The sequence below is a fragment of the Lepisosteus oculatus genome, chromosome 8 (genome assembly GCF_040954835.1).
Source record: "Lepisosteus oculatus isolate fLepOcu1 chromosome 8, fLepOcu1.hap2, whole genome shotgun sequence".
Classification (NCBI taxonomy): Eukaryota; Metazoa; Chordata; class Actinopteri; order Semionotiformes; family Lepisosteidae; genus Lepisosteus; species Lepisosteus oculatus.
The window spans coordinates 4,117,511-4,144,867 of NC_090703.1; the positions used below are offsets into that span (position 1 = coordinate 4,117,511).

The 27,357-nt window shown below is 41.9% G+C and overlaps 1 protein-coding gene across 4 annotated transcripts in view; it reads right to left on the reverse strand.

The window, feature by feature from the left end:
• daam1a (dishevelled associated activator of morphogenesis 1a) overlaps window positions 1-27,357 on the reverse strand; it is an 89,478-nt gene that overhangs the window by 37,098 nt on the left and 25,023 nt on the right. For 3 of the 4 annotated variants that reach the window (XM_069193024.1, XM_069193027.1, XM_069193025.1), the window contains exons 2-3: window positions 6,686-6,907; window positions 655-744 (exon numbers count right to left, since the gene is read on the reverse strand). In XM_069193024.1, the coding sequence (XP_069049125.1) occupies window positions 655-744; window positions 6,686-6,868 (273 nt within the window). In that variant the 5' untranslated portion in view covers window positions 6,869-6,907. Of the gene's footprint in view, window positions 1-654; window positions 745-6,685; window positions 6,908-14,199; window positions 14,283-27,357 lie in introns of those variants that run through there. The other variant, XM_069193026.1, reaches the window with a different exon arrangement.

Consider the following 27,357-nt stretch of genomic DNA (forward strand, 5'->3'; position numbering starts at 1 on the left):
ATCTTCTTTTTCACTCAACCACCTTCTTGTATTAGTTTGTGAAAAATGTCTACATGTAACTATTTTAAAAAAGGTTACATTGCTAAAACTATTAAAGGTATAATAGGATTTTAAGAAACTGCTCCATGAAAAAGTAGGTTTATGCAGTGAGGGGTATTGTGATGCACAGGGTGAGGTCTTCCAGGAGGGATTATAATTAGTGCCCAGAATGGTCTCCGTTAAAAGCAATATGCCCCTATTAGAGCACTCCAAGCCATTAATGCAAAGGACATGACTTGCAATAAATGTTACGTAACATTTCCAACACTGTTAACAAAAGCGACTATTCACCACAGTTTAAAGCAGTTTAAACAGAATTCACTGAGACACACATAATGGCACGTACACTACAGCGCTGCATAGAGTAAAATTATCCCCCATTTCAATTCCGTGTCAAACTCAGCAACACTTTACACTTTGGGCAAGCAAATTAGAAAGCTGAAACAGAGACCTTTTATCTCCAAAAAAGCAACTCAGAAGAATGTTGCGATTTCACAAAAGAGGGGACAACACAAAATTAAATCAAACAAAACTCTTTCTCCATTCTTTGCATGCTCAACTGCACAGCAACGTGTCCTAATTGGTCCCTGGAGAGGCATTATAAAACATCCTTACCTTCTTCTTGCTGCAGTATATCTGCCACTTCTTCTCTGCTGGTAGGGCAAACATGGCCTCCCTGTGCTTGTCCGTGAGGTCAAGCTCATCCTGGGACAGAAGGAGAGGAACAGTTGGTCATTTCCCAAACACGGAGCTATCCTACAGCGCTACACAGAACTGAAAACAAACAAAACTGGGTCCCACTAAATGAAAGCAAAACAAAACATTAATGTTACAAGAGAAGCACGTTCCAAAGTAAGGAGCTGCCCTTTGTGTGTTATCGATTGGTGCTTTCTAAACAATGGCTTTCTATTAACTTGGGCGAATCCCTCCGCACTCAATCCCAGCTCTTCGCTTAAGAAGACTTGTGGATGCATTGATTGATGGGGATCAAGCTAAATCAGGCACTACATATTCTGCAGGAAAGGTCTGCAGAAAAGATTTAGTGATGAAAAGGGGTAAGAAAACACATAGAACAGATCACGATGAGGCACTGCAAGGCTGAACTCCATATTTTCTGGAAACAGATGGGGATACTTTCTGGAAACCACATTAGCAAAAATCTGGTCTTAAAAAAAACGTAAAGGCATTCTAGCAAACAAGAGGTCTTCAGCTATTTTTAACTTCAAACAATCCCGTAGGAGAGGCAGGAAGCAGACGTGTGCATTGTGGGACAGTAATGTTTGGTGAGCTGTGTTTCATGTAACACTAAACATTTTTGCATCCTGCTGATATCAGCCTTTTCACTCGTGTACAAGGACTGGTATGAGAAATCACTCAGTTCTGAAAGAAACCAAAAGTTGCTCAACATATCCTTTAGTGTTTAATCAGGATAACAACCCCTGTGGAAGCTGGAATGATGTTGCAGACCTTTTCACTTTGTTCTGCATAGAACTGTGCCTGATAACGACCTGCTCAGATCCCAACACCCAACACCAACATGTCTGCGCTACACGTGGATGCTCTTCAACATCTTTCTTGTCTGGTTTGGAGTTGAGTCAGAAATACTAGAAGACTTAACCATTGCAGGGATGCTAACAAGGATGTATGGAGATGAACAGTTCACTCTTTCATGAATAAGTTAATTTTTTTCTCTCAAAATCACAGCTAAGCTCATTTGTTTTATGTTGCACTCGTTACGTTGCAAATTTTTTCTTTGATGTGCTCTTTACCTACCCTCAATTTTTAGCACAGTTTAGCAACTTCAATTTAAAATATTAAAAAAAGATAAAGGACGGTGGTTCTACTATTTGATACACAGCAGAAAATGCTGTAGCACAAGTAATAATTGTGGTCTCTTTGGTGTAATTGGTGTACAGTAAATGTGAAACTCAAAACTGCATTTTTTTTCCTGCATTTAAACCTGAGCTCTCTGTGGGAAGGAAGGGTTAATTTCTTACTCGCCCTTCTCTGGGACATGCTTATTTGGCTGTGATAGCCTCGAAAAGCCTTCCATGGAATTGTTAAATTATTACCTGCATTGTTACATAACCGGCATTACATTCCTTGGCAGCCTGTCTCATAAAACTCATTCCAGATGTTCGGGTGCAACTTTAATAGCTTCACCTGCAAGCCATTGCAATAACCCCCATCCGTTTTTGCCCCATCTCTGCCATAACCTTAAAGAAAAAAAAACGAAAACCTTTCTACTATTTGGCAAAAAGTATACAGTACATCAACTACAGGAATCAGTTAGTCACAAGAAAGCACTTTGAAGGCAACTAGTTTACACTAAAGCATGCCAGCACAGGAGAGAGCTCAAGACCAGATCGCTGCCTAGTTCAGCCGTGTGTACGCTGATGATAGCCAGACACCCAACATGCCTGTCTGGGCCTCCCATGGGGGCTGAATTCAATTTGGGCAGGAGATAGACAAGCACAGAAAACCAAAGGCTTATATTTGACCTCTACTGGTTTCCTATACCACTGCTGTAAGTTGACCTCTAATTAAACAATGCAGTATGAAATCAAAGCTGTCAGCACAGCATGTCTGACATTACATTTTTCATGATCTGCCATCCTCAAGTTCCTAAGAGCTAGCTGTACATATACATATATGTGCAAAACAGTTGTCTTGCGACAGTCTTCTCTGCACTTGCAGAGAGCATAGTCCTAAGACGTGTTGAGACAGTCTATCCTTCACTGTGTGCACAAGAGGCAGCCCGGGATGCATCGCATAATTTCTTTTCCAGAGCTCTCCTTCCTCACTGTGCCCTGGGGTTCGCTGTGATGACCTGCACTGTCAGCTCATGTCTGCATCCCCCCCCCCCGTGCTCCGTCGCCCTGGAGACTGCAATAACGCCATCGCAACTGGCGTGGCCACACCTCACCCTAAGGCTCTCATCTCTCAGTCTAAGACTGGTAGACCGGACCACTCCACAGTGCAACGCCTTTAGTAGGTCACTTCACTCCACAACTGACTGCAAGCAGTATCAAACACTGCAGGGCTGCGATCTAGGGTATACGGTACTGAACAGCTCAGAGGCTTCTCTTGTCAAACAGGCTAAGAGTTTGCAAAACAAAAGTGCGGAAATGACCCTGAAGATCCTCCCGGCATACAGAACACAATCCCTGTGTTCCAGTGAGCATTTGCCTACAAATCCATATAGGGAAAAACCCATCGGGATTCTCCTTTCTTTTTCTCCTGCTGTAGATTCTCATCTCTACTCTAGCAGGCTGTTTTTAGGAAAGAAAGTGGCATAGACACTTGTGCTCATTTAAAAAAAAAATTGCAGCATATAAGCTTCAACCTCTTCTGAGAGAAAATCGCCTAAAGTCACCAAAGCCTATTCTAAGCAGCCAAAAACACCAGCTGGTCACATTTTTAAAATAGCACGCAGGATGATAAAAGGCAAAGAGGCTGAGCAGATCAACACAGTCAACATTTCTACATCTGTGAAAAACTGCTTGCCAGTTTCAAACCACATTTTATTTCTTTTTAATGGCTCACAGTGGCTGCAAAACATCCAACATGTTACAACTACAAGAGTCAATTCCTAAATATTTCTAAAAGAGACCACACATGGTCATTTTTTTATTACAGGGATAAAAATCAGATATCAATGAAAGGGGACAGCGATCAACAGAATTTCTACCACGCATCATGCTTGTACCTTCATATTTAAATATTCGGAAATCTACTGTTTGCCTCTTGCAACAAAAATGTATGAGTTACAATAACACAATCCACTGTTTTTTCCTAAAATAAGGATTAAACTTAAATGTATGATCTGATGACCTCACTACAAAGGCTTCTTAACACAAGCTCCTAGACTGCAAATTGTTAAGACTGTTACAAATTAATAATACTGGTGATAATGAGTTTAGCCCAAATGCCATCATACCCTTTAATGATCTAAGGTCTCTGAAAACATTAACTTTATACAACACCCAAAGAAAATTAGCTTTATAAATCCTATTATTAAGCACTTTCAGTGTAAAAATGAAGGAGAAGAAAACATTTTCCTTGCCTCTGTCCTAACCTGTGAATTATTTTCTTCAAGAAGTGAAGAATACTTAGTATAGTGCAGGCAGAACAAGCAAAAAGATGAGAAACATTTCTAAATTTATATCCCTGACTATGCCAAACCTTAAATAGTTCAAGTCACTATGGACTTTTTACTGCAAACCCCAAGAGAAGGAGGACAAAATGTCACTGGACAGTGCGTGCAGCAGATTTGACAGGTGAACATCTTTAATAGGTCAACATCAAAAATATAGTACAACTAGTAGACGTTGCAGATAACATCAATCTATGAATTGGCTACATTACTCTGCTCTCCTCCCCACTGAGAGCTGATGTGTGGTGAGCGTTCTGGCGCACTATGGCTGCCGTCGCATCATCCAGGTGGGGCTGCACACTGGTGGTGGTGGAGGGGATCCCCATTACCTGTAAAGCGCTTTGAGTGGAGTGTCCAGAAAAGCGCTATATAAGTGTAAACAATTATTATTATTATTATTATTATTATTATTATTATAACATCTCCTGGAATCTGCTGTGAGAGTTTAGCTTTGCTTTGTTGAGTTTTCAAGCGCTGTACTAGTCAGAACATGGTAACAGCAGCCCGATTCAAAAAGAACAGCAATCAGCAGACAAGAAACAGGAGGAGAAACCCCTTTCCATCTGAATTTTAACACTTTTCATTGTGGGGTGCCGATACAGGACCCCCTTATCCTTTCCGAACACTCTGCAATTTTGTAATTCTGCAAGGGTGCACTGCACTGGAAATCCGCTGCACATGAACACATTTTGACACCCTCCCTTGGCATGGTTTAAAATCCTGTCACTGCAGCGGTTTCGACTGGCGCACGCCTCTCCACAGGCTGTTGCAGGCTATCTTTAGAATACTAATTAAAAAGGCACAATGTAATGGACAAACACTCAGAAGTCCTGCTGTAGTCATTTGTTATTACACATTTTATTGCGCTGCTCTTCGTTTTACGGATATTTCTATCTTGATGTGTTAAGAGCAAAGCAATACACTTGCACTCCCTTGACCGTCTCTGTTCCAGAAATAAATAATTATACAGCCATTTTCAGCAAAATCATATCCAAAATCTGGTGACTTCCATAAGCTCAAAGCCAAGAAAAACTATTTACTTTTTGATAGGAGAGACATTCTTACCATCCCCACGACATTAGAGAATTTTTTATTCTCTAAGCTTATAGAATAGCTTAAAGTTCTCCTGTCAATCTGGCATTACTTCTAAATCTGTTTGCCCCCTGCACCAGAAACAAGGTCCTTTAACAATCAGTTACTGTATAGTTTGCTCTTTGCGGAAGAGGAGGCATCCTGACAATAATTTAGTCCTCTTGTTAAGGCAGGTAGAAACTAAGTGATCTGTGAGAGGGTCAGCAGAGGAGACGTCACAAGGTGTCACTGCCTCAACTGCAGGACTCAAAGCAAACTCTTCAGCTACCTTCCCAGTCCTGTGGATTTGAAGGAACAGGAGAGTTGCCCTTCGCCTACATGAAAATTAGTGATTAGTGCAGAGAAAATACCAATAGGTTTACTTGATGTGGAATACGCAAATACTCTTGCAACACACAGTTCTCCATAAGCAATTGATCTCTGGTAGAACGTTGCTGCAAAGGGAATTCTGTAAGAAGTTTCCCCCAAAGGAGACACAACCCATCCTCTTCATGTAAGCTGTCTAGTCTATTGAACAGTAATGACACCTCTCGACCTCCATTGTGTTCACCGGTGAATACAGGAGCACTGGAGGAGCTGCATGCCACAGAGGTCTGTTTCAATTCCATCACCTCTAAACACAAGGGTCTTCGAAGTGAAACAGAAAGGCTTTTCAACCAAACAGCTGTAAAGCAAGCTCCTTTCATGACCTCAACGAGGTTCGTAAGCACATAAGATGATGCTGCACTTGATACAAGAACAGGGACATCTCAAGAACAGAATTTACCAGAGGGCAGCTCAGTAAATGTGGCTGAAAAAAGAAGCATGGAAGGAAGACCGGGACTTTAAAAAAAATGGCAAACAGAGCTCTAGCACTGTTTCTGACAGGGCTAGTTTCAGTACTACCTATTTAGCAGAGTGGTGAATAACTAAAAGCCCAGCTTTCGGTTTAGACAGCCCTTTACTGTTTGGCAAGACTAGAGGAGCATGGACAACAATTCCATACAGGCACAGGGTTGCCGACAAGAATGAATGCCAATTATTTTTCTAAAGTTTTGCTTTCTCCTCCACAGATGGTGAAGGATTGTAAGGTAACTGTTAGAAACTTTGATATTTATGCTTTCCTTTGAAACACTTTTTTGTCACAGTAACCCATGTAATTAATCTCTACTAAACTGTGAAAGTCGTCGACAGCATTTTGACTAACAGTGTATTTATTATACACAAGGAACAAGAAAGGTTAATTGCAACTGAAACTGCGGCTGTCGAGCCTTGTTCAGGCGTGTGCATGACACACATCGAGTGAATGTCCTGCGGGCGTCGAGCTGTGGGAGATTGTGAAGCAAGTGACGACACAGGAAGGATATCGAAGTCCTGGGGCCGTCAGAGGCCGGCGCACCAGAACAGGCCATCACGTACCACAAGCTCGGAGAACATGGCATCCAGCTCCTCCGGGGGGGGCATGGGCCAGGCCGGCTCCATGGTCTGCAGGGCGAAGCTGCTGTCATGGCGGAGGCGGTAGGTGATCTCAGGGTGGTCGCTGCCCTTGAAGCAGCAGAAGATGAAGGAGATCCCTCGCCCGCTTCGTTTCCGAGGAGGCATGGCTCAGATCCTTCAGGCCCTTGCGTCAGCTACTGGTCCCTGAGGGGGGAGAAAAGGGCCCCGTTTACAACTCAAAACCCATGGGGCCGCAGAGGGGAAGTGTCAGGCCACTCTGCTGCACAGCTTCCCCCTGCTATCTGACGCAGCAGGGATGAGCAGAGGGATGAGCAGGAGCAGGAGCAGGGGGATGAGCAGGAGCAGGAGCAGGGATGAGCAGGAGCAGGAGCAGGGGGATGAGCAGGAGCAGGGATGAGCAGAGGGATGAGCAGGAGCAGGAGCAGGGGGATGAGCAGGAGCAGGAGCAGGGGGATGAGCAGGAGCAGGAGCAGGGGGATGAGCAGAGGGATGAGCAGGAGCAGGAGCAGGGATGAGCAGGAGCAGGAGCAGGGATGAGCAGGAGCAGGAGCAGGGATGAGCAGGAGCAGGAGCAGGGGGATGAGCAGGAGCAGGAGCAGGGGGATGAGCAGGAGCAGGAGCAGGGGGATGAGCAGGAGCAGGAGCAGGGGGATGAGCAGGAGCAGGAGCAGGGGGATGAGCAGGAGCAGGAGCAGGGGGATGAGCAGGAGCAGGAGCAGGGGGATGAGCAGGAGCAGGAGCAGGGATGAGCAGGAGCAGGAGCAGGGGGATGAGCAGGAGCAGGAGCAGGGGGATGAGCAGGAGCAGGAGCAGGGATGAGCAGAGGGATGAGCAGGAGCAGGAGCAGGGGGATGAGCAGGAGCAGGAGCAGGGGGATGAGCAGGAGCAGGGATGAGCAGAGGGATGAGCAGGAGCAGGAGCAGGGGGATGAGCAGGAGCAGGAGCAGGGGGATGAGCAGGAGCAGGAGCAGGGGGATGAGCAGGAGCAGGAGCAGGGGGATGAGCAGGAGCAGGAGCAGGGATGAGCAGGAGCAGGAGCAGGGGGATGAGCAGGAGCAGGAGCAGGGGGATGAGCAGGAGCAGGAGCAGGGGGATGAGCAGGAGCAGGAGCAGGGGGATGAGCAGGAGCAGGAGCAGGGGGATGAGCAGGAGCAGGAGCAGGGGGATGAGCAGGAGCAGGAGCAGGGGGATGAGCAGGAGCAGGAGCAGGGGGATGAGCAGGAGCAGGAGCAGGGGGATGAGCAGGAGCAGGAGCAGGGATGAGCAGGAGCAGGAGCAGGGATGAGCAGGAGCAGGAGCAGGGGGATGAGCAGGAGCAGGAGCAGGGGGATGAGCAGGAGCAGGAGCAGGGGGATGAGCAGGAGCAGGAGCAGGGGGATGAGCAGGAGCAGGAGCAGGGGGATGAGCAGGAGCAGGAGCAGGGGGATGAGCAGGAGCAGGAGCAGGGATGAGCAGAGGGATGAGCAGGAGCAGGAGCAGGGGGATGAGCAGGAGCAGGAGCAGGGATGAGCAGGAGCAGGAGCAGGGGGATGAGCAGGAGCAGGAGCAGGGGGATGAGCAGGAGCATCCCAAGACCAATTGCACAGTCGGACCCCTAGAGACCCACTCGCCTGCTGGGCCCGACCACCTGTTCTGTACTGTGAGAAGCTTCCTGCTCACCACTGGTGCTTAACCCCCAAAAAAAAAAACTTTCAGCCTCAATGCTGTTTTCTGTAAAATGCATTTAATATCATTAGAACTGTAAGGTTTTCCTATGTTACTTTTACAGATGGATAACACTGTATTGCACCACTTCGTAAGCCAGCTGTCATTTTACGGTGTCGCTGTCATGACGTCTGTACAAAGGCCAAACCAAAATAAAGCTTTCTCAAGCTGAAGGTTACTGGAAATGTTTATACTAGGTCTTATTTCACAGAGGAAGCTTTTTTATCTTGACACCAGAATCTAGCCCAAATCACACTTTTGTAGCCACTGTGTAAGAGAGGATAAAAAACTGTTGAACTGCACACAACATGCGTGTTTTAACACGTGTGCCACTAAATCTTTCAGCATTTATTTTTCCTCAGTGAACGCAGGCTGACAGCAGCCGAGTTATCACCATCTGGGCAGATGCTCTTAAACTCTGGAAAATGTAGACCCAGATCACCTGTGTACAGATCATAATATCCTTTGAGGTGCAAAGGTGAAAGTCGCTCGATACCTCAACTGTTGCAAGGGAGACTAACCCCAGCTAATCAATCGCTTATTTTGCATAATAATATGTCTGGGACAAGACTGATAGTTTCTATGGCTACAATCACCTGGCTAAGGACAGGAATTTTAAATGCAATTAAGTGAACACTGTGAAAACAGGGCTTGAAAGCAATAGCTTCCCTAAGCCAAAATGAAATTTAAGTTAAAAAACACAGATTTTGAAAATTGACAACATGTATCCACAAAGTATATCCATCCAAAATGTAATCAAAATCAGAAAAAAAAAATCTGCATTTGAATAAGTGCAAACAGAATTGATTTAACTCCAGATCGGTTCTCAGTCAGGATCAGTTTATTTTACCCTCACTGCCTGTACTTCCTAATGACCACTCTTCCAACTCAATTATACCTTCTAATGAAATTAATCATTTTAAAAGGCCTTTGACGCAGTTATTACAGTAAAAACTGAAAATGCCATACACAAGACTGACTTGGAAACTATGAACGACATCTGTATGAACAGCACTGCATCCAATTAATGTGTTAGCCAGACAAATCTTACTTTGATTTCTGAACCACATTAAGAAAATAATTTGTCTACACTGTTTTATACACTAAACCAGGTTATGTGGTTTGATAAATGATGAAATGGAAGAGTGCCCTTTGTTTCACAAGCAAACAACATAACGACAAAGGACAATTAACCCAGCTCAATCTTGATCTAGAGTGCACTCTTCCAAAAAGCACGAAAGAAAAAAACAAATTTCACTTATCTGACTTGCGATGGACAGAAGTGCGAGCACAATTCATTTAGTCTTTATGGCATCTGATAGCAGTGTTACCACCTTGTAGCCTGATCTTAACAAAGCTGGTCCTGGTTAAGTTAAGTACAAGGATGGAACGCCGCGAAGGAAACCGAGCAGCTGCTGAACGTGGTCTTGGTGGACCAGTAGGTGGCGCGCTTTCTCCCAGACCAGAATTTCTGGTATGGTGACTGGTTAGGAAGTGCCAGTCTTGGAGGGGATGTTGAAATGAGGTCATGAAAGATCCTATCGCTCTCTTCATAAGAGTAAGGGAGTTAGCCCCAGCTGGCTTAAGCTTGCCTCCCGGACTTCTCTGCTGTGGGGACGCTGGTGCAGGAAGGCTGATGCACGTCACCAGAGAATTATTAACTTCCTGACTGAGAGGGACTGCAACAAGCTACTGCACATGAGCCTTTAGTTGCCGAATGCCATTTGCCTCAGTACCAAACCTAAGAAAGACGATCGATGGAAACAAAAACTACTATTTAATCAGGACTTAAGGGAAAACCTACAATTCACAAATGTACGACACTTTCTTTATTTTACAAATTAAGGAGCCTGCTGTCAGACACGCAGCAAAAAAAGCAATGTACGTCTGAATAAATCGGCAGAGCCTGAAAAATGTTCCAGTGCAGCATGTTAAAAATCCTGGGGCAAAATGGAAATAAAACTTGATAAACCTGAAGGCAGTCATTGTTTTTTTTTTTAAATGAAGGAACACGAGACGCCGCTGTTCTGAAATCCCACCCTGACCACACTCCTTCATTTTCAGCTAACAAGACAGAAGGAATCTAAAGGTAAACAGATGCTGATTTCATCTCAAGCATTTGAAAAGCCTCTTGTATTGTTTCACGGCCATGCTGAGTGCTAGAGCTTAATTACATTAGTTGACAGTGTTCCCTTAATACACTCTTAAAAGTCTGTGCAAACAGGCTGAAATTAATTTGCTTTCCTACAGGGACCTTGGACCTGATATCTGATGATCAAAGAAAAAAACGGCACTGAAATGAAGTCTTTAGGGTCGTTTTCAGCTCTGAAAAGGACTGGTACCTAGAAAGGCTTCCCCTAGCAACGAAGACAACCAGCACAACTAAAGGGCCTTCATCAGCCCATTCTTTCTGCTGTACAAGAAAAACAGTTCCTTCAACGAGTCCAAGCCATCGTATTTGGCATGTATTTGTAATTCACTTTGGATTTAAGGGCTGTACCTTTTAAAAATTGTTGTGTGTGTTGTGTTTCTCTTTGGAGTTTAAAAACCTGCAAAAGCACTGAATAAGGTACAGTAATATACATTTGCTTTCAGTATATATTGTACGCAACTTAGTGTCACAAAGTATATTTGTGTAACTCTACATTTCTGTTTTATTAACCTGACTCTGCCTTTATCCAAGGTGATGATTTTCTTATTTTGTAGACAAATTGTGGTACCCAATTATTTATACAGCTGGGTCAAGTGCCTCCTCACTCGTGGGCAGAGTGTCAGTGCCACAAGTTGGGATCTGAACACAAGAACCTCTGGGTTGGAGCCCCCTAACCAATACTGTCCAATTCCACTCCAATTTATTAGAATCCAAGCAAAAAATAAATATGCCCACAGTACAATTAAAGAATAACCCAATAAGCCATTATAAGTCTAGCAGAAAAAAACATCTTCTTGATGTATAGTAACTGTATAGCACAGATAAACCTATCAGTCATACCACACACAACCTAAAATACCTTAAAAGGCTAAAATGATATGGAAGGTTAGTCACTTGAGACGCCCATGACACCATAATGAAGATATTTAGACTAACTTTGATTTGGTAAGAGAGAAATGCTCCTCAAAGTAATCCTAAAATGAAATGAGGACACTTAAGCTTCAGAAAAAAAGAAGAAATTATTCGTTCCTGCAGCTGAAACCGCACAAGGAGACTAAAGTTTAATAAAAGATGAGGACTTCATTCTAAACCCCATGTAAAAAGAGCAGACTGAGGGGATAACCAACTGCTGCCTGACGGTATAAATAAAAGATCAAAGCACTGGGACCCTTTGAACTCGTACTGAAGTTCAGCTGCAGTCTAACTCACTTTAAGAAGTGCTCAAAAGAACACGAAGGCAGTCAGGGAAGGTCAGAATCGAGCTCAAGCACAGAGAGGACCAGCAGAGTCCCGAGCAGAGCCAGCAGTGGATCCTCCAATCTAAAGCAAAGGGTTTGACCAAGCATGGAGTTTCCAACTGCCTTCTATTAAAGTTCCTTTCACTAAAAAAAAAATGTCTAGAATTGATTCGTTACATACTACTGTCCCAGCAACTTTAAGAATCCATGCCCAACAAATTTAAAGTGGAGATACAAAACCCAACATAATCTCTCTTATAGAGAAATACATTTTCAGTGAGACTGGAGAGCTAGGGATGAAAGATCTGTGAAACAGTGAATGAAACATAACCCAGGAATTCAAAGTGTGGGTGGCAGTAAGAAGCTCATTAGGCGGGATTAAAGCAGTTTCACCTTCCGTCTCCAGGGCTTGCAGTACGTGACAAAACGGTCATGAGGTTTCAGTGTCTTCAAAGAAAATTGCCATTCTATCATCTAGCACCTTTGAAGCACGAACAGAGGAATAGGTATGAAACTACCAGGGGTCTGAGTCAGTGATTCATCTATTACAAACCTCCCCCCTCAAGGCAAAGAGACTGTGGGAAGGTCTTTGCTTTCTGGATAGGTAGGGAACGCTTGCACCCAACAATAAGTACAAAGGCAACTGGAAATTTAAAATCATATATCTGACAGAGACTCGGACGCTTTTAATAGCACTTCAAAAGATCTGATTGAACACTTCAGGCGCTGCTTGTGGCTTTTGCTTTAATTTCTTTCAGGATGGCTTTCTGTGGCTCAACCCTAAACCCTGCCCTGTCTCGCAATGCCAGAAAATTCACAGCTGTTAGCCAGAGAGGCTGCTGGCACGCCCACATGGTCACCACTGGGGGGGCTGTGCTGGGGCAGAAGTCATCTTCATGCCCTTGCTTTCTGACTGCACTCTTCCTTTCACCCGTCTCCTACCGGATCGGACTACTGAATCTTCCTTCTGTTACAGTGCAATGCAGCTACATAGCTACACGGGTCTGTAAACGCCCGTCCGACTAACATGCTGAAATCCTTTTATTTTCAAACGGGTGTGACGAATGTGTAAATGAAAATGTGCTCACATCAGCACTTCAGATATCTTCTACTGAACAAGATTATGGAGTTTAAATATCATTCTTCATATAAGTGCCACAATGTTGTTGGGTTTTTTTTTTTACACAGAGTGAAATCCTCAGATTTTTCTTATTGGATAACCTGATATATGACACATCTGTTATACATTTGGCACTGTTTTAAAGCCACAGTGTCCCAGTGCCTGCTGTTTAGATTCTTAGGATTTGACACTTTTAGACATTTAAATCAGTAATAATGTTACAATAAACATTTCAGCATGGAGCTTTTATTAAATCAGGAGACAATCTCTGGTCAGAAGGAACTCCACATAGTAGCCATGAAGTTTAATAAGTACAGAGAGAGCGGGGGGCCAGGGAGCAGTTGAAAAGTATTGTACTCTATAAAGAATGTTAATAGCTGCAATGATATGCTTGCTACTGTGAGCTATCTTTAAGCTAGAGTACGATACCTGCCGTGAAATCAAACAAGATTACATCAAACAAGAAACAAGAACAACTGATGACAAAAAGGACGACAAACCTCTTTATTAATCTGGGCAATGTTAATAGTTGCCTCCGTCTCAAACCAATACGCAGAACGAAATTGTGTAAACACCGTGAAGCAGACCCACTTCATCACAAAACGTACAAAAGATATCACTAGCTTGCTAACAAATTCCACAGCAAACTGCCACATCGTGAAAAACAGACACCTTTCAATCTTACAAGTAATTGGCTTTTTGCCTTGTGAGCTCTCAAGTCTCAAAAGGTATCCCAGTAGAAAAACACGAATGTTATTTCTTGTGATAATCTGTCCAAAACTTTGGTTCCTCGATGGACAAGCAGTTCCATGGCAAATGGAACTATTGTGAAACTCAAGCCCACTTGCTTCAGCGCACTGGGCAAGTTCACTATTTTAGTTTGGGTTCATGATACATCTGGTTCATTTTTGTCTGAACGGATATTAGTTACTGTGTCCGTGCAATGTGTTCCATGTCCAAATGAGTGAGTGAAAAATTGCTCGCCATCAGCTCTTCAGGTTTCCTTCTGCAGCAAAGTTATGTCAACTATTCAGCAACACAATCACAGACATTCCACGCACACCATGGCTGGCACATCTTATCAGTCACACCGTCCTCTGGAGGTATTCTGAAAGTATTCTGGGAGTTTTGGAATGAAACACAAGCCACGGCAGACAAGCCGGTAAAACAGGTCAGCTTCACATTATCATGAGGGACGCTGATCGAATCGCTGGCTTGTCACCGTCTTCTCCCCTTCACCCCTTGCTTACTGAGCACTCACCTCATTCCTTATCAGCTATTTAGCAAACAGTCCTGATGGTACACTCCCCTGTCCAGTTTATGTACGGAGGCAAAGCCAGATGCTGGTACCACCATTCCTTTGGCCAAAAAGTAGAGAGTTCTTACGTCACTCTGAGGAGATAAGCAACCGTGAATTGTCAGCCCATTTAAATCCTGTTGATTTCATGCACAGTCAGACCTGTCTCTGATCTCACTACCAGAAACCTGGAGTCTCACCAGTCATGCTGCCCTTAATCTGCACCTACATGTAGCTCCCTGCCTGAGCAACAGAAAGTCACGCTTCTGAGCTTTACTTTTCCTTTCCAGGTTTATGATCCAGCACTTTCCAAATCAATGTCCGCCGTGTGCTGGAATTTCCTCATAGCTCAGAATCGCCATGTGATGGTCTCACTTGTCCTCCATGGGGACTACAGTAGAAAAACCTAACCTCGATTTGTTATTCTTTCATCACTCGTTTCCTTATAAAAGACGAGCATTTAAAAGTGCTATGATGTAAGAAAACTCTCCAAATAATGAAACCCTATATATTGTCAAATTATATTCTTGTTTCTTCTTACGAAACACGACTCGTTTTAGATTTTTATTTATGGATTCCATGCCAGTTGACACTCACATCAAGACATTCCCTTTAAGGTGGTGGGGGACCTGAGGCACCACACCAGATCTCGGCGACGATTTCAAGGTGATGGAGTATCGAGTATCTAAAGACTATTTCTCTGCAACAATGCACAGGGAAGCAAGCCTGTGTGAGAGGATTCAAAGCTTACTCCTCAAGCCTCTTTCAATACTCCCCACAAAATGTATATCCCCCACAGAGAGACTGATCTCAAAGCACTGCAGAGGACGTGCTGTACTTCAAAGCTTTGAAAGCTTAGTTACAAGGTTTAAACTATAAAGAAAAACAATGGAGATTTGGGCACACACATACTTTAGCGTATGAGATGTTACATTCCTCACAGATCTACTACAATGTCATTTTTCTACAAGGTAAATAATTCAAAATCAAACAACCATACCGATACCTAAAATAATCTACTCGGTTTCACTATCTGGGCTTTTTAACAAACTTACGGTATAACACTACTAAATGGGAAAAATGGATCATATCTCTGATCTTCACAAGGATAGTCCTAATTCATACAGCAGCTATGCCAGTCTCAGGGTTGCTTTTCCATCAAATGCCCCTAAAATTAAGTGGTTAATTCTCATGTACAGGGTAGGTACCCAGAAAGTACAGTAAACCTCAACCTTCCCGGAACAGTCAGCTCTTACTCTTATCTAACCCTTGGTGGATCGTAGCAGCCACAGCATAGCTCGCATGGAGACTGAGCAAAATTTACCTTTTCCCCTGCTGGGCTAAACAAACCCAGAAGCCACGCCAGTCCACCTTTTCTCACAGTTTGCACCCCCAGGGTATCCTCTCGGCTTCCTCCACATTCACACAGTCTCAAGCACATTTGAATTCCAGCCACCTGGTTCTTGCCTTCAGTCCACAACGTGCCCTGGCACCTAGCCTACATGAATGGTTCAGGACCTTGCTCTCTACTGGTGCTATGAGCTGCACTGGAAGAAAAGGCAGGCAGCTGTTTCCTCCTGAGCTAGAGCCCAGAAAACAATGGCCAGGTCAGCCTATATTGTGTTTACTTTAGCTTGACCGCAAAAGACAAGCTGAGCTGGCCACAGATTCCCCACAGGCCTCCCAGCAGAAAAAAGCCAGACTGGTTAACTTGCTCGGTCATTTCTCCATGTGTTCACAAGCACAGCCCAGCCCAACTTTCCAACCTGTAAGGCCATACAGGTTTCAGTAGTACATGTTCCACTCACGGAGATTCTGGGTACACTCCATAGCCACAATATTCACACCAACATGTGGATGGGAATGTTATTCTTCACGCACACCAGAGAGGGCTTAGAAAGTAACACTTCTTTGGTATCACTGGAGAAAACCAGGATCACCTACTTCCCTCGTCTCAGAAAATCTCAGAGCAGTCCCGCAAACCTCGCTGAAACAGGCAGAGCTGACACAGAGCACGTCCACTGTCCTAAATGAACAGGGCAAATGCACCACAAGCGTGACCGCAGCTTTCAATGACCCTGTTGTCCAGCTATGCGTGCAGATCTCTTCTCCAGCTACCCAAAACACATAATTAGTTCTGTCATAAAGATGAGAGCTGGGGCTTCACATTTAAGAATAAGGCAGAAGAATGGACATAATGGTCATACCTCCAAAGAAACAGAAAGACTGGAAGAACACCTGCTTGTAGAGTGAACTAAATGAGAACTGGCTCAGTTCAGTTCAGTGGTATTCATTACGTAATTGAAGGAGCAATGCGGTACGGCTTGAACGTCATATCAAGACAGGCTATTTAAATACAAATCCGTCAAATTACAAGATTTACATTTTTGCTGGGAATCTAAAGATCTTAGTGCATAGTTGTCCTGAGAGGTACAAGGCCTCTAATTATAAAAGGCTGCGAATTAAAAGGCCGCCCCATGTTTCACACTACTGCCCCACGTAAATGCACAGGAAGACCGAATCACTGCAAAGCCACATGGATTTGAATGGAAAAAAACAGATTATGGCGTCTCTTAGCTTCACAAGAATCAGAGCACAGAGGGCTATTCATCCCTTAAAAAGGTTTCCGTGTTAACCGTGTTTGTATTTTTGTGTAAAGGGTGACCAAGCCCTCGCTGAAGAATCTTTGTGTACAAAGAAAAAAAAAGAAAAGGCATGGAATAAGCATTAATTAGGAAGATAGTCGTAAGAAATCCTTGAGCAGCTTTCTTTCTGTACCATAACATTTACTGGCAAACTGCAAGGAAGGAAGTATTTTATATGCACTGAAACTGATGTTTTTCAAATTCTATTTTGACACAATTGTGCCTATTTAATCCCCAGTGACAATGGATCCCACCTCTAATGCTAGTCAGATTTCAATAACTACAGTAATTTTCAATTATTTATTTTAATTTCAAATGAGTTTAATCCAGAATGTCCAGCTTCTCAAAGGCAGGGTAATCTAAACACACTGCAGATTCCACAACCACAAAACTGGAAAATGTATTTGCAAGTTCACTTCTGATCCTCAACACAGTTTATACCCAATGCCTACCTACACACAAACACCTTCACATTAATGCTGAAATGGTATGAAGAAAAAAAAACTGTGCCAGGTACTATAAATCAAAATAACAGGCCAGCAATAACATAATAGTGCATTGCATGGCTCAACACCAGGACTACACATGACAAATCAGATGAAAAGGCTCGACAAGTGTCTGGTGTCACAACTGTAAGTGTGCACACTCGTGTCACTGGTGTTTAATGGGGCCCATCAAGACAAAGAATTGTAATGGCTCTGGATTACATTTTGTCCTAGTAAACATGTTAAACTGAAGACAAATCTCAGGTCTTGCTGAAACAATAACAGGATAGGCGAACAGTTTGCAGCAACACGTGCATTTTATTGGGAGCTGCAGACTTCCTTTTGTGAAATCCATTTGAAAAAAATCAATCTTATAAAAGAGGTCAGCTGCAGGAAAATGATCGTCTTTGCAGAGCCTCTGAGCTTTGAAGTGCAGCCACTGCCTAATGGCCTGCATTTGTGTTCTTCGGCAGTGAAATCTGCTCGTTTCCTGAGGCACATTTTAAGCTTGGTAAGCAAAAACCCGGAAAGATGTGGCTCTCCCGATTTCCTCCTGGTCTGTGTTGAAGGACAACGTTTGAGGAAAATGATATAAAGTGCATTCTTATCCAAGACATCCAAATGAAACCCTTAATGAGGTGTTGTCCCAAGGGGTTAATAATGGCCGCTGCAGTGTTATAGCCAGCCCAAAGACTGGGGAAAAAAAAGAAAAAGACTAAAGTCCCTTTAAACCAACCAGCAGTTTTGCAAGTTTGTGCAGAGATGGCATTAACGTCCGCGTCTCACACCAACAGCGTGTTTCAAGTTTCCAGAAACCTGCCTTGACTGGAGAAATTCCATTCAGACAGCTGGGCTGTTATCTACAGACAGGAATTGAGAAAAGGGTGAGAATGTTCTACTGTAATGCAGCGTCCTGATCAGTATAGTCAGCTCCCTTTCTAGGAATGAGAGGGAGAAAGTTAATGTGCATCATAGTCGAGGCTTTAAGAGCAACTGCTAAAAGCTCATCAGCTCCAGGTGGTGTAGAAATCTGCCACCACAATCTTCTTAGTGCCGTGCAGAACGGAGATCATTGCCTTACAGTTTTCTTGTAAAGCAACAAACTAGAATCACGGAGCATGGGTTACAGCATTTCTTATGTTTTTAGCACATTATAATTAAAAACCGATTTTATACAGAAAGGAGATTATTTTTAGTTCCAGAAGAAGCACATTGTACCAACGCTCCTGGCAGCAGTGGGAGACTGATGGGAGGAGCGATGTCTGCCAGGTGGAGCTGGACTCATCCTGGTGGGCTTGAAGGGGTTGAGCTTTCTTTATCATGATCTATTGCAGTGGCTCTGGCTGTACATTAAACACACATATCATGCAAAACTCTCGTTGGCTGAAAACGTGAGTACTACTTTTCAGATATTTTTTTCTTAGCAGAAATAGCAGTGGGAAGCATAACTACCAGACAGACTACAATGCAGACTGAAAGTAAAGTGAATATTTACTCCAAATGCAGGTCATGCAAACTGCTTTGTTTTAGGGTAGAGTGAGAAATGTAAAATTGTCTTTTCCCATTCTTAAATTAAAAGATTAACCAATTAAACTATCACTTAAACTATCCTTTGGCCAATTTATGAGAACTAAATTGATGTACTCCAGACTATTCAGTACAACTACTGATTGATCAGTCTTCAAACTGTGTAAGAGTTATCCTCCTTGTTTTGTGACACTGAATCTGCCAGTTTAACTTAAATTTAAATTACTCTGATCCACAGTGGAACTATTTTACAGTACACCAGTTTGCATGTTGACAGCTGATGTGCCTGCTTGTTTACTCTGAGAGAACACTCATTTTCCTCATACCTTCAAACTAAGACATTGTTAAGGTGCACATTTTAAGCCTTACGTAGCTCAGTTTTGTTCAGTGCAGTTACACTGTGAATTGGAGCCTTCTACAGGAACGCTGTAATTACATTTAACACTTGTCATTTTAAATTGACAAGCGCAAAGCAAAGGAAATGCACCACAACAGAGAATAAAACCCTAAAACACAGTAAGAAAATGAAAGTAGTACGGACCCATGTTCAAAGTTCTTAAAACATGGTTGTGCCATTGAAAATCTGAACAAAGTATATACTGGTTTACGTGCTTTCAAATCTGACACAAGTTGAAACACCCTTGTCTAAAGAGCACATCAGTGGTATCGTACATTCTGAGCTCCCATGCCGAGGTATACCTCTAGCAATCTGGAAAGTGCAACCTTGCCTAACGTATTCAGGACCCATTGAATCCTCCCAGTGCAAATCCCATAAGCTCCGTACACAAGCCTCACTCCATAACATCCAGATGTCAGATTATACCCCAAACAACACAACCCCTTTTCTCACTTCTTATATATATATTATATAATGGCAGATGCAGTTTGGCAAAAAAGCTACAGCAGTGCAGAATCTCCTTATTCAAACTCAAGGGACAGTGATATTTATTGTGAGTGTCTGTGTTGAACATTTGCCTTAAAATTATTGTCTTCAGACTTAATCTGGTAACTTCATTTAACTAAATGGTTTCTTCACGGATCATCGTCTGAAATTAAATCATTTATTATTAAATGGTAATTTAATAGTAATGCAACAAGTGCTGTTATGGGGTGTATTACAATTTTTACACTATACTCAGGACCATCCTCCCTTTAGCAAACAAGTGAAACTGATTTTTTTTCTGCTCAAATGATTTTAAATAATCACCTTAATATTGTATAACAAAATATGAGAAAGGTTGTGCCGTACTTCCTTTGTGTACCATTATTTTTTAACGATTACTTAAAAGAGAACCACAAAACCATGACAGGTCTAATTCAGCTCTGTTTTGACTTATCTCAAACTGTGTTCTGAAATGCTCTAAATGTCTCAGCACAGCTTGTCTCCTCCATTACACTGTTATTTAGGTTGGGGGATCATTTAAGATAATCAACACTGAAACATGCTTTCACAACAGAGAACTTCAACTGCACAACCTCAATCTATATGGAAGGAATGTTAAGAACAAAACAGAGTGGCTCATAAATGCATTCCAACCTGCCTTTCATCAAGCCAGTTCAAATACTGCAGGCACCACTATCACTTACCCTACCTCAAGCTCTTCTAAAACACATTTCACTTCAGAAAAAATGTACACACCTTATCTTCCAACAAGCTGTTTTACGTGTGGCTACAATACTCACCCATTTGGTACTTAAAAGTTAATTACCAGACAGGCTAGATGGAAGTTATCGTGTATTTTTTTCTTAAAGACGTATCCTAAAATAGCTTATTTTGTGGCAAAAAAGCAGGCTGATATTGATCTCAGATCAACCGCAAAGACCATTTGTTAACAAGTCCTTTATTTATTTAAACTCCAGCTCAGAGGAGTGGGAAACAGAAACAATTACAGAACAAAACAGACCACATGCATGACTTCTGAAGAAACACAATGTACAGTACAGCGTTTTAGTCTAAAATCAAAAGACCATTTTAGTCAGTTTTATCAAAAGCCTTGGACCCAGCTGCCAAAATAGTAAGAGTATTGTGAGAGCAAAGACCAAGCCACCCAGCCATGTTGTTGAGGACAGAAGCCTGGTTTCTTTCAAGAAATGACTGGAGGGGATCTTCGGGTCAATTAGCGACTGACTAACAAACAGGATAAAGAGGCCAAACGGGCTCCTCTCTTTTTTTACCGTTCTTGTGTTCTTGAGAGGCCGAGCGCTGTGAATGTTTTTAGGGCAGCAGGTGCAAACAGCACTAGACCTCGAGCGCTGTGAATGTTTTTAGGGCAGCAGGTGCAAACAGCACTAGACCTCCTTCACCAGCTCAGCCATGTCAGAACAGCACTGATAATTATCAGTGAGGTTGCCTATCATCTCATTTTTACTCCTGCTCTGTGAGACCCTAAAGGTAATTGCTGACAAATATTTTCTGGAATATAGTTTTATACTGTATATATATAGAAGTTAGAAACTAGACACAATTCTGCTATGAGCAGAAATAGCCATATACATCATTAAATGGGAAAGAAGGTAAAAACCTAAATTTGGATGCTACTTATTTCTTCCCTTTCACCCATTAGAATATAACTTCTGATTGACAGCACTGTAAGCTGCTGCTGCATTACAGAGGAACAGGTAAAGGTTTATTACATTACAAAATGTTCTCTCTCTTTTCTTTTCAGCAGGGAATAAACCTTTACCTGTTCCTCTGCAGACTATGCATGCTGACGCAGCTCCCTACTTGAACTGCTGTATTACAGGATTGAAAACTGGGAATTTTCTCAATACAGTATTGTATACACAGTCTTAAATTAAGCTTTTATTTTTGGATTTTCAGAATCAAATTTAAAATGCAAATTCACAGTAACACACAACCATCCAGTACTGACGTCATAGGGGTTTGTGTCTTGTCTAATATAATCACAAACAGCTAAAAATAAAAAAAATATTTAATGTACAAGCCTTAACTAAAAATAAGTTCAATCAAAGCCATTCTACGAGAGAGTTTATGACCATTTAATTCAAAGTTAGACTGACCAAAAAGCCAAAGACGAATGTTCTTTTTTCAGTTTAGCTGAGGCAGTATTTTAGCTTTATGATGTTTGACTTTTCCTGAATCACAGAACATAACCATAAAGATGCCCTTTTCAATTTAGGAAGTCCAAAATACCAACCGAGTTAGATTTTCAAAGGAAGAAGGATGATTAGTAATGGGAAGTCCAAGATATTGGCTTTATGTTGTGGAAAGCTTAAGAAACAATTTAATGTTACACTGGAATATCTTTACAGTGTTGATGGGAGCTGTTTGTTGAAGACACAGCTTACATAAAAGCTTTTTTTAGAATGTAAAAATAATTCAGGGACTCCACTTTTTTACTACTAGTGTTCTCAAAATATATTAATTTATAATCAATTATGCATAACAAGGATACCTGTTTACATTTTTACAAGGGCTTGGCCACCACTTAGAAAGTGTATCTGCACTATTCCTCACAGTACAAATTGAATGCAGCTACGTAGGTTAAATTTCCCGTCTAGTAAGGTTTCTATATTTTTGAGAATACAGCATTATAAAAATGTAACACAGCCTGTTGGCAGAATGACAGCAGCACAACTGCTTGAAACTGCAATACCATTTTGTCCATGAATGAGAACAACGAAGCTACTAGCAATGACAGTTCTAGAACAATACATTTCCCATTTGATGCTACAGGGGCTCTCTATACCATAGATACTCTACACACGGGCAGATAGTCTCAGCGTGCACAGCAGTCTATAAAAGAGACGGAAGGAACTCAAAATCCCGGATTTCTTGTTTCCTCCTCCCCAGTACAATCACAAGAAAACATTCACTAAAAGTACCCCCTTAATTTATAAATAACTCAGGTGATTAAAATAATGAAAGTCACCTAAACAATGCAGAAGTTTTCAAACCTCACCAGGGGGCATGTCTTTATCCAAAGGAATATTGTAGTATGGAATAAGCCATGAGCCTTGTTGCTAAAGACAATACCCTGGATTCTTTCAAAACAGCTGGACGACATTCTTAGACCAATTATCTACTTATTACAAAATGCGGTAGATGAGTTGAATGGCCTGCTGTCATTTGTAATCGTTCTCATGTTATTAAAACAGAGCTACCTTAAACTGTGACTGTAAACTATACTGTATACTCTCCAGAACACCTCTGCAAAGAAAACACTTCCAAAGTTCATGAACACATGTTCGCTTCTGATTGCAAGTAGATTTCACACAAATGTAGTACTTTAATATTATGGAATGTTTAGGTTTCTAACAGATTTACGACAAAATTAATTGGATCCCTCAATCCATAGATTACTGATTGAAGCGGATGACCAAATGACTGGCTCTCGAGAATTTCCTGAGGCTTGCCTGAATCACTGACCCTTTAGAATTCATCAGCAGCAGTGGTTAGGTTCATTCCAGGCAGGACAGGTTTACTCCAAGATTTTCCCTGTTAAGGAAAATACTGGCTGCAATCACAATGAGGAATTGCTAAACGAATACACCCTAAGCTTTAAATAAATCTAGATTTATTGGATTAAAAATTACAACATTAAGAACATTTTCTATGAAACTGCAGTAACATCTACAAGTTATTTGTCCAAACTAAAAACCTTTTTTTTAATTTCGTGTAAAGAATACCTGAACAATAAAATGTCATAATTTGCACCTTGTGATGTGTTGCAAAGCACTGAGTTTTAATAAAACAGTTTTGGTTTTTGTAGTATTTTGTACATGAGAAATTATTGAGTCAAATGTTTGTCAATAGTTCCCAATTAATCTCAGTGAACTATTCATAATATTTTGGAAATGTATTTTTATGTTAATATTAATTTAATTAAAATATAAAGGTGAGGCGCAATTTCAAAGTTTTTCCTTACAGTGATATTCAAAATCCATTTTATAAATCACATAGAAGGACCTGAAAAACTGAAACTAGAAAATGTAACTGCCATTTTTTACTTACTGATTGCAGACTGAAGACAGTGTAAATTTGTGTTCATATATTTCAGTTCAAAACTATTAGTCTTAGCTTTGGGGCTACTGAGACACTAGAACATCTGAAACCTATTATAACACAGGATGTTCTTGTATCCATTACTTTATGTGGATTATTGTGACCTGGGCATTTCTAAATATGAGTATTAACAGAAAAAAACACTTTCTATGAGGTTTAGTATGATGTATATAAGAATGAAGCAATAGTTGGTTCTCCTAACAGAAATAAAAGCCGCAGTTATACAAATGTAGATATAGATTTGTGTTCGACAGCTTTAGCTAAGCAACCCTCCAGTACAAACAAAAACACTGCACAATGAATATCTGCAATAACCTCTGGCATGGACCATACCATAGCATAGCCATGATGCCGACATCACCGCCAGTGGCATGCCAATACCGTGCCACTTTTCAACACTTTTTGTTCAAGTCAAAGTAGGCCTGTGCTCCTGTAGTCCTTCTGCCCAGTGCAGAAAAGTACTTACCCTCAAGGAGAAATGGAAAGTGTACAGACTATGCCACTCCATAAGGGATCTTTAGAATGTATCCAACATCCACTTTGTGAAGCAGTGTGCATCCGTTAATAGATAAGGAGCTCAAACTGGAAGAACGCTATTCATGTGCCACCTGTAGCTGACATGCCTGTGAAAATCTATTAGCATCTTTATGAACTACTGTATACTGTTATAACTGTTTGGAGAACGAAAACACAAAACAACGGTGTTCTACGTTGCCTGAAATGTGAAACTGTAAGCAAACAAATAGGTTTCATTTAAAGTAATAATTTAAAGTCAAATGTTTCAGCCACGGAGAATTAAACGGCAAAGAGAAGAGACCAATTCCACATTAGGAGTCTCTGGGGGAAGATACTATACATTAGAGCTGGAACACACCGACTTCACTGGTGCAGTCTCTAAATCTTCCCTCTGTGCAGATTTCCTACAGCTGATTGAAGGGTGACAAGCCCGCACTGAGGGGGTCCAGAAAACAATAGCAGGTTTTATTTTGGGAATGGCTGGTTTTCGTTCTGCTTCTTGCACCGACCCCTTCCTGCTTGTGTCCAGCACTGGGAACTCTGGCAGCAGAAGAGTTCGATTACAATCGGTGACATCTGAACGCTCCACATCCCCACTGACTGGAAACCTCCATGAATGTTTCATTCCCTATTCCAAAGGGTGGAGGTGATGGGGAGGGAGAAGTGTAGTAAAAAAAAAAACCCTACCGCCTCGTCTGGATTCTCCGCCGTACAGAAAAAGGGAGAGGAGACACGCTGCCAGGGGAATAAACACCTTACGCCGATGAAGGTGGCTGAATTCAAATTCTGCGCAAATTCGAAACGTTCCTCATCACCCCAATGCACCCGAGCTGTTTTTTTTTCCCCGACACTGTCGCTCCTCACACATCAGCGCTGTGACCTTGATGTGCTGAAGGCGCTGCCGATCCTTGGTTGCTAGGATTTTTCCATCTCGCTGCTTCCTGTTTCATGACTAATCCCGAGGGACAAGCCGTTAAGATTGCGAGAGACCGGCGTGAGTAATGAGTTTTCCCAGCTAAGCCTCTAATGAATTTGCTGCTGCCAATGGTAGAGCCCCAACATCAAATCATACTGAATATTTATGCATTGTAGGGTGTTACGAAAAAAGCCCTCTACTACTGTTACCATGGCAATAGCTGCTTGATGTGCATGCTCAGCAGCTTAAAGTACATATACTAAGCTGTTATTAATATTTACTAAAGAGTGTTTGGCAAAAAGGGGATTTTCTTTTAAATGGCTAGACTTTGCTTTTGCAAATAACCTACTGAACTGGGCAACAAAGGCCTTTATATCCAGAGTCAAAGTTTAAATTCCTTGGCAAATATCAGCCTATTTCTCCATCAGTGGGGCTTAGTATCACCTTTTATGCAAATACACAAAGACACAAGAATTACCGCAGAACTTGAGGAAAAGGTTGCAGGAGCCACTGTTCCATGACAACTGGTAAAATGACAAGTCTGCCATTTGACTTTGAATTTGCGAGACCTATCCCAGCCCTCAGCGCAATCTAAAGGCAACCCCGACATTACAGTACAACTGGCAATACTGTATTGGATATCATGATGACACCTCAACATGCAAGAGCAAGAATATAAAACACACACACAGAGAATGCTCAACATTAGTATGTTGAAGGCAATGTTTCTGTTTAGCAAAATAACTGCAGCTGTAAATCATGCTACAATACAACACAGAAAAAGTGCTAAATGTTTTTTATGGATATGAAGGCTCAGTGAATTCTTTTCGAACTGAACTCACCAATATACTTTCCTTTCTCAAAGCAAGATGCTTCCAAACACAGGCGTTGTCAGAACATTCCAAGTGCTGAAATAAACTTGCTTTCTGCCTCTCAACATGAGGAAATATCACCATAATATTTGAAAAACAAACAAAAATGCTTTGTATTCCAACAGGAACACTCTCATGTCAGTCTGCAAGTACACGACCACCTCACCTTAACCAGGCATTTAGGAGCTCCGTGGTTTACTGAAGTCTGGTCCAATATAGATTAAAACGCCCACAATACCTAGGAATTTTCATAAGAAAGTACTTTATTTTTCCCATTTCTGGCATAATGTGCAACGAGAGAATCTGTTACATTAAGTGTTTTAGTGAATCAATTTGAAAAATCAATTTTTATTTATTTTTGACAAGAGTCAAATAAATGGATCTGTTTTAAACATCTGCATGGAACGCCTGGACGTTTGTTGCCATGAGACTGCAGAGTAGTACTGTCAAGGTGGCTGCTGTTCGGACAGACGTTTGTTTGGTGGGGGCAGAAGGGTACTCTGCCCTCTTATCTAGCCAGTCCCAAGCCACAAGGCTCTGTTAGCAGGGTGTCTCCATTTAACCCTATGCCACCAACCCGAAATAGCAGATTTTAAATCTGCTTTGTCACAAAAAGCAAATAGCCTGTAGCCATTTTGGTTCAGAGGAATTTAAGAAATTTTGAGGCTAGCCATGCAACTACTGTAGTTTCAAGGTAACTTTCTCTCACTGACCTTATCTCAGCAGTCACACCCCAGAATAAAATGCATGCAGGTTTCATTCCATCCAGAATGCCCCAGTTAAAGAAGCCTTTTGTAGTGCAAAGAAGTTCAGTACATAGCTGATGTTTTTCCTTTTCTTTTCATTTCCATTTTAAATGTATGAGGTCATCTCTGCTACTTTACTGAATATTTATAAATGCAAAGTTCACAGAAACAGCACATGGATGAACAAAGACACTCCTCAGCAGTCTGAAGGCTCCTCTCTACAACATGGCACCCTCTTCTATTTTAAGCACAGCATATCTTTTGATTAAAAACATCACCGCTGATAACTGCAGTCATTCTTCAAAGGCTTACTGCCTATCAGAACGGAAGCTGATGATTGAGTTACTGGAGTGAGGGCACGCGAAAAGTAAAGGGTTACCCCATTAAAA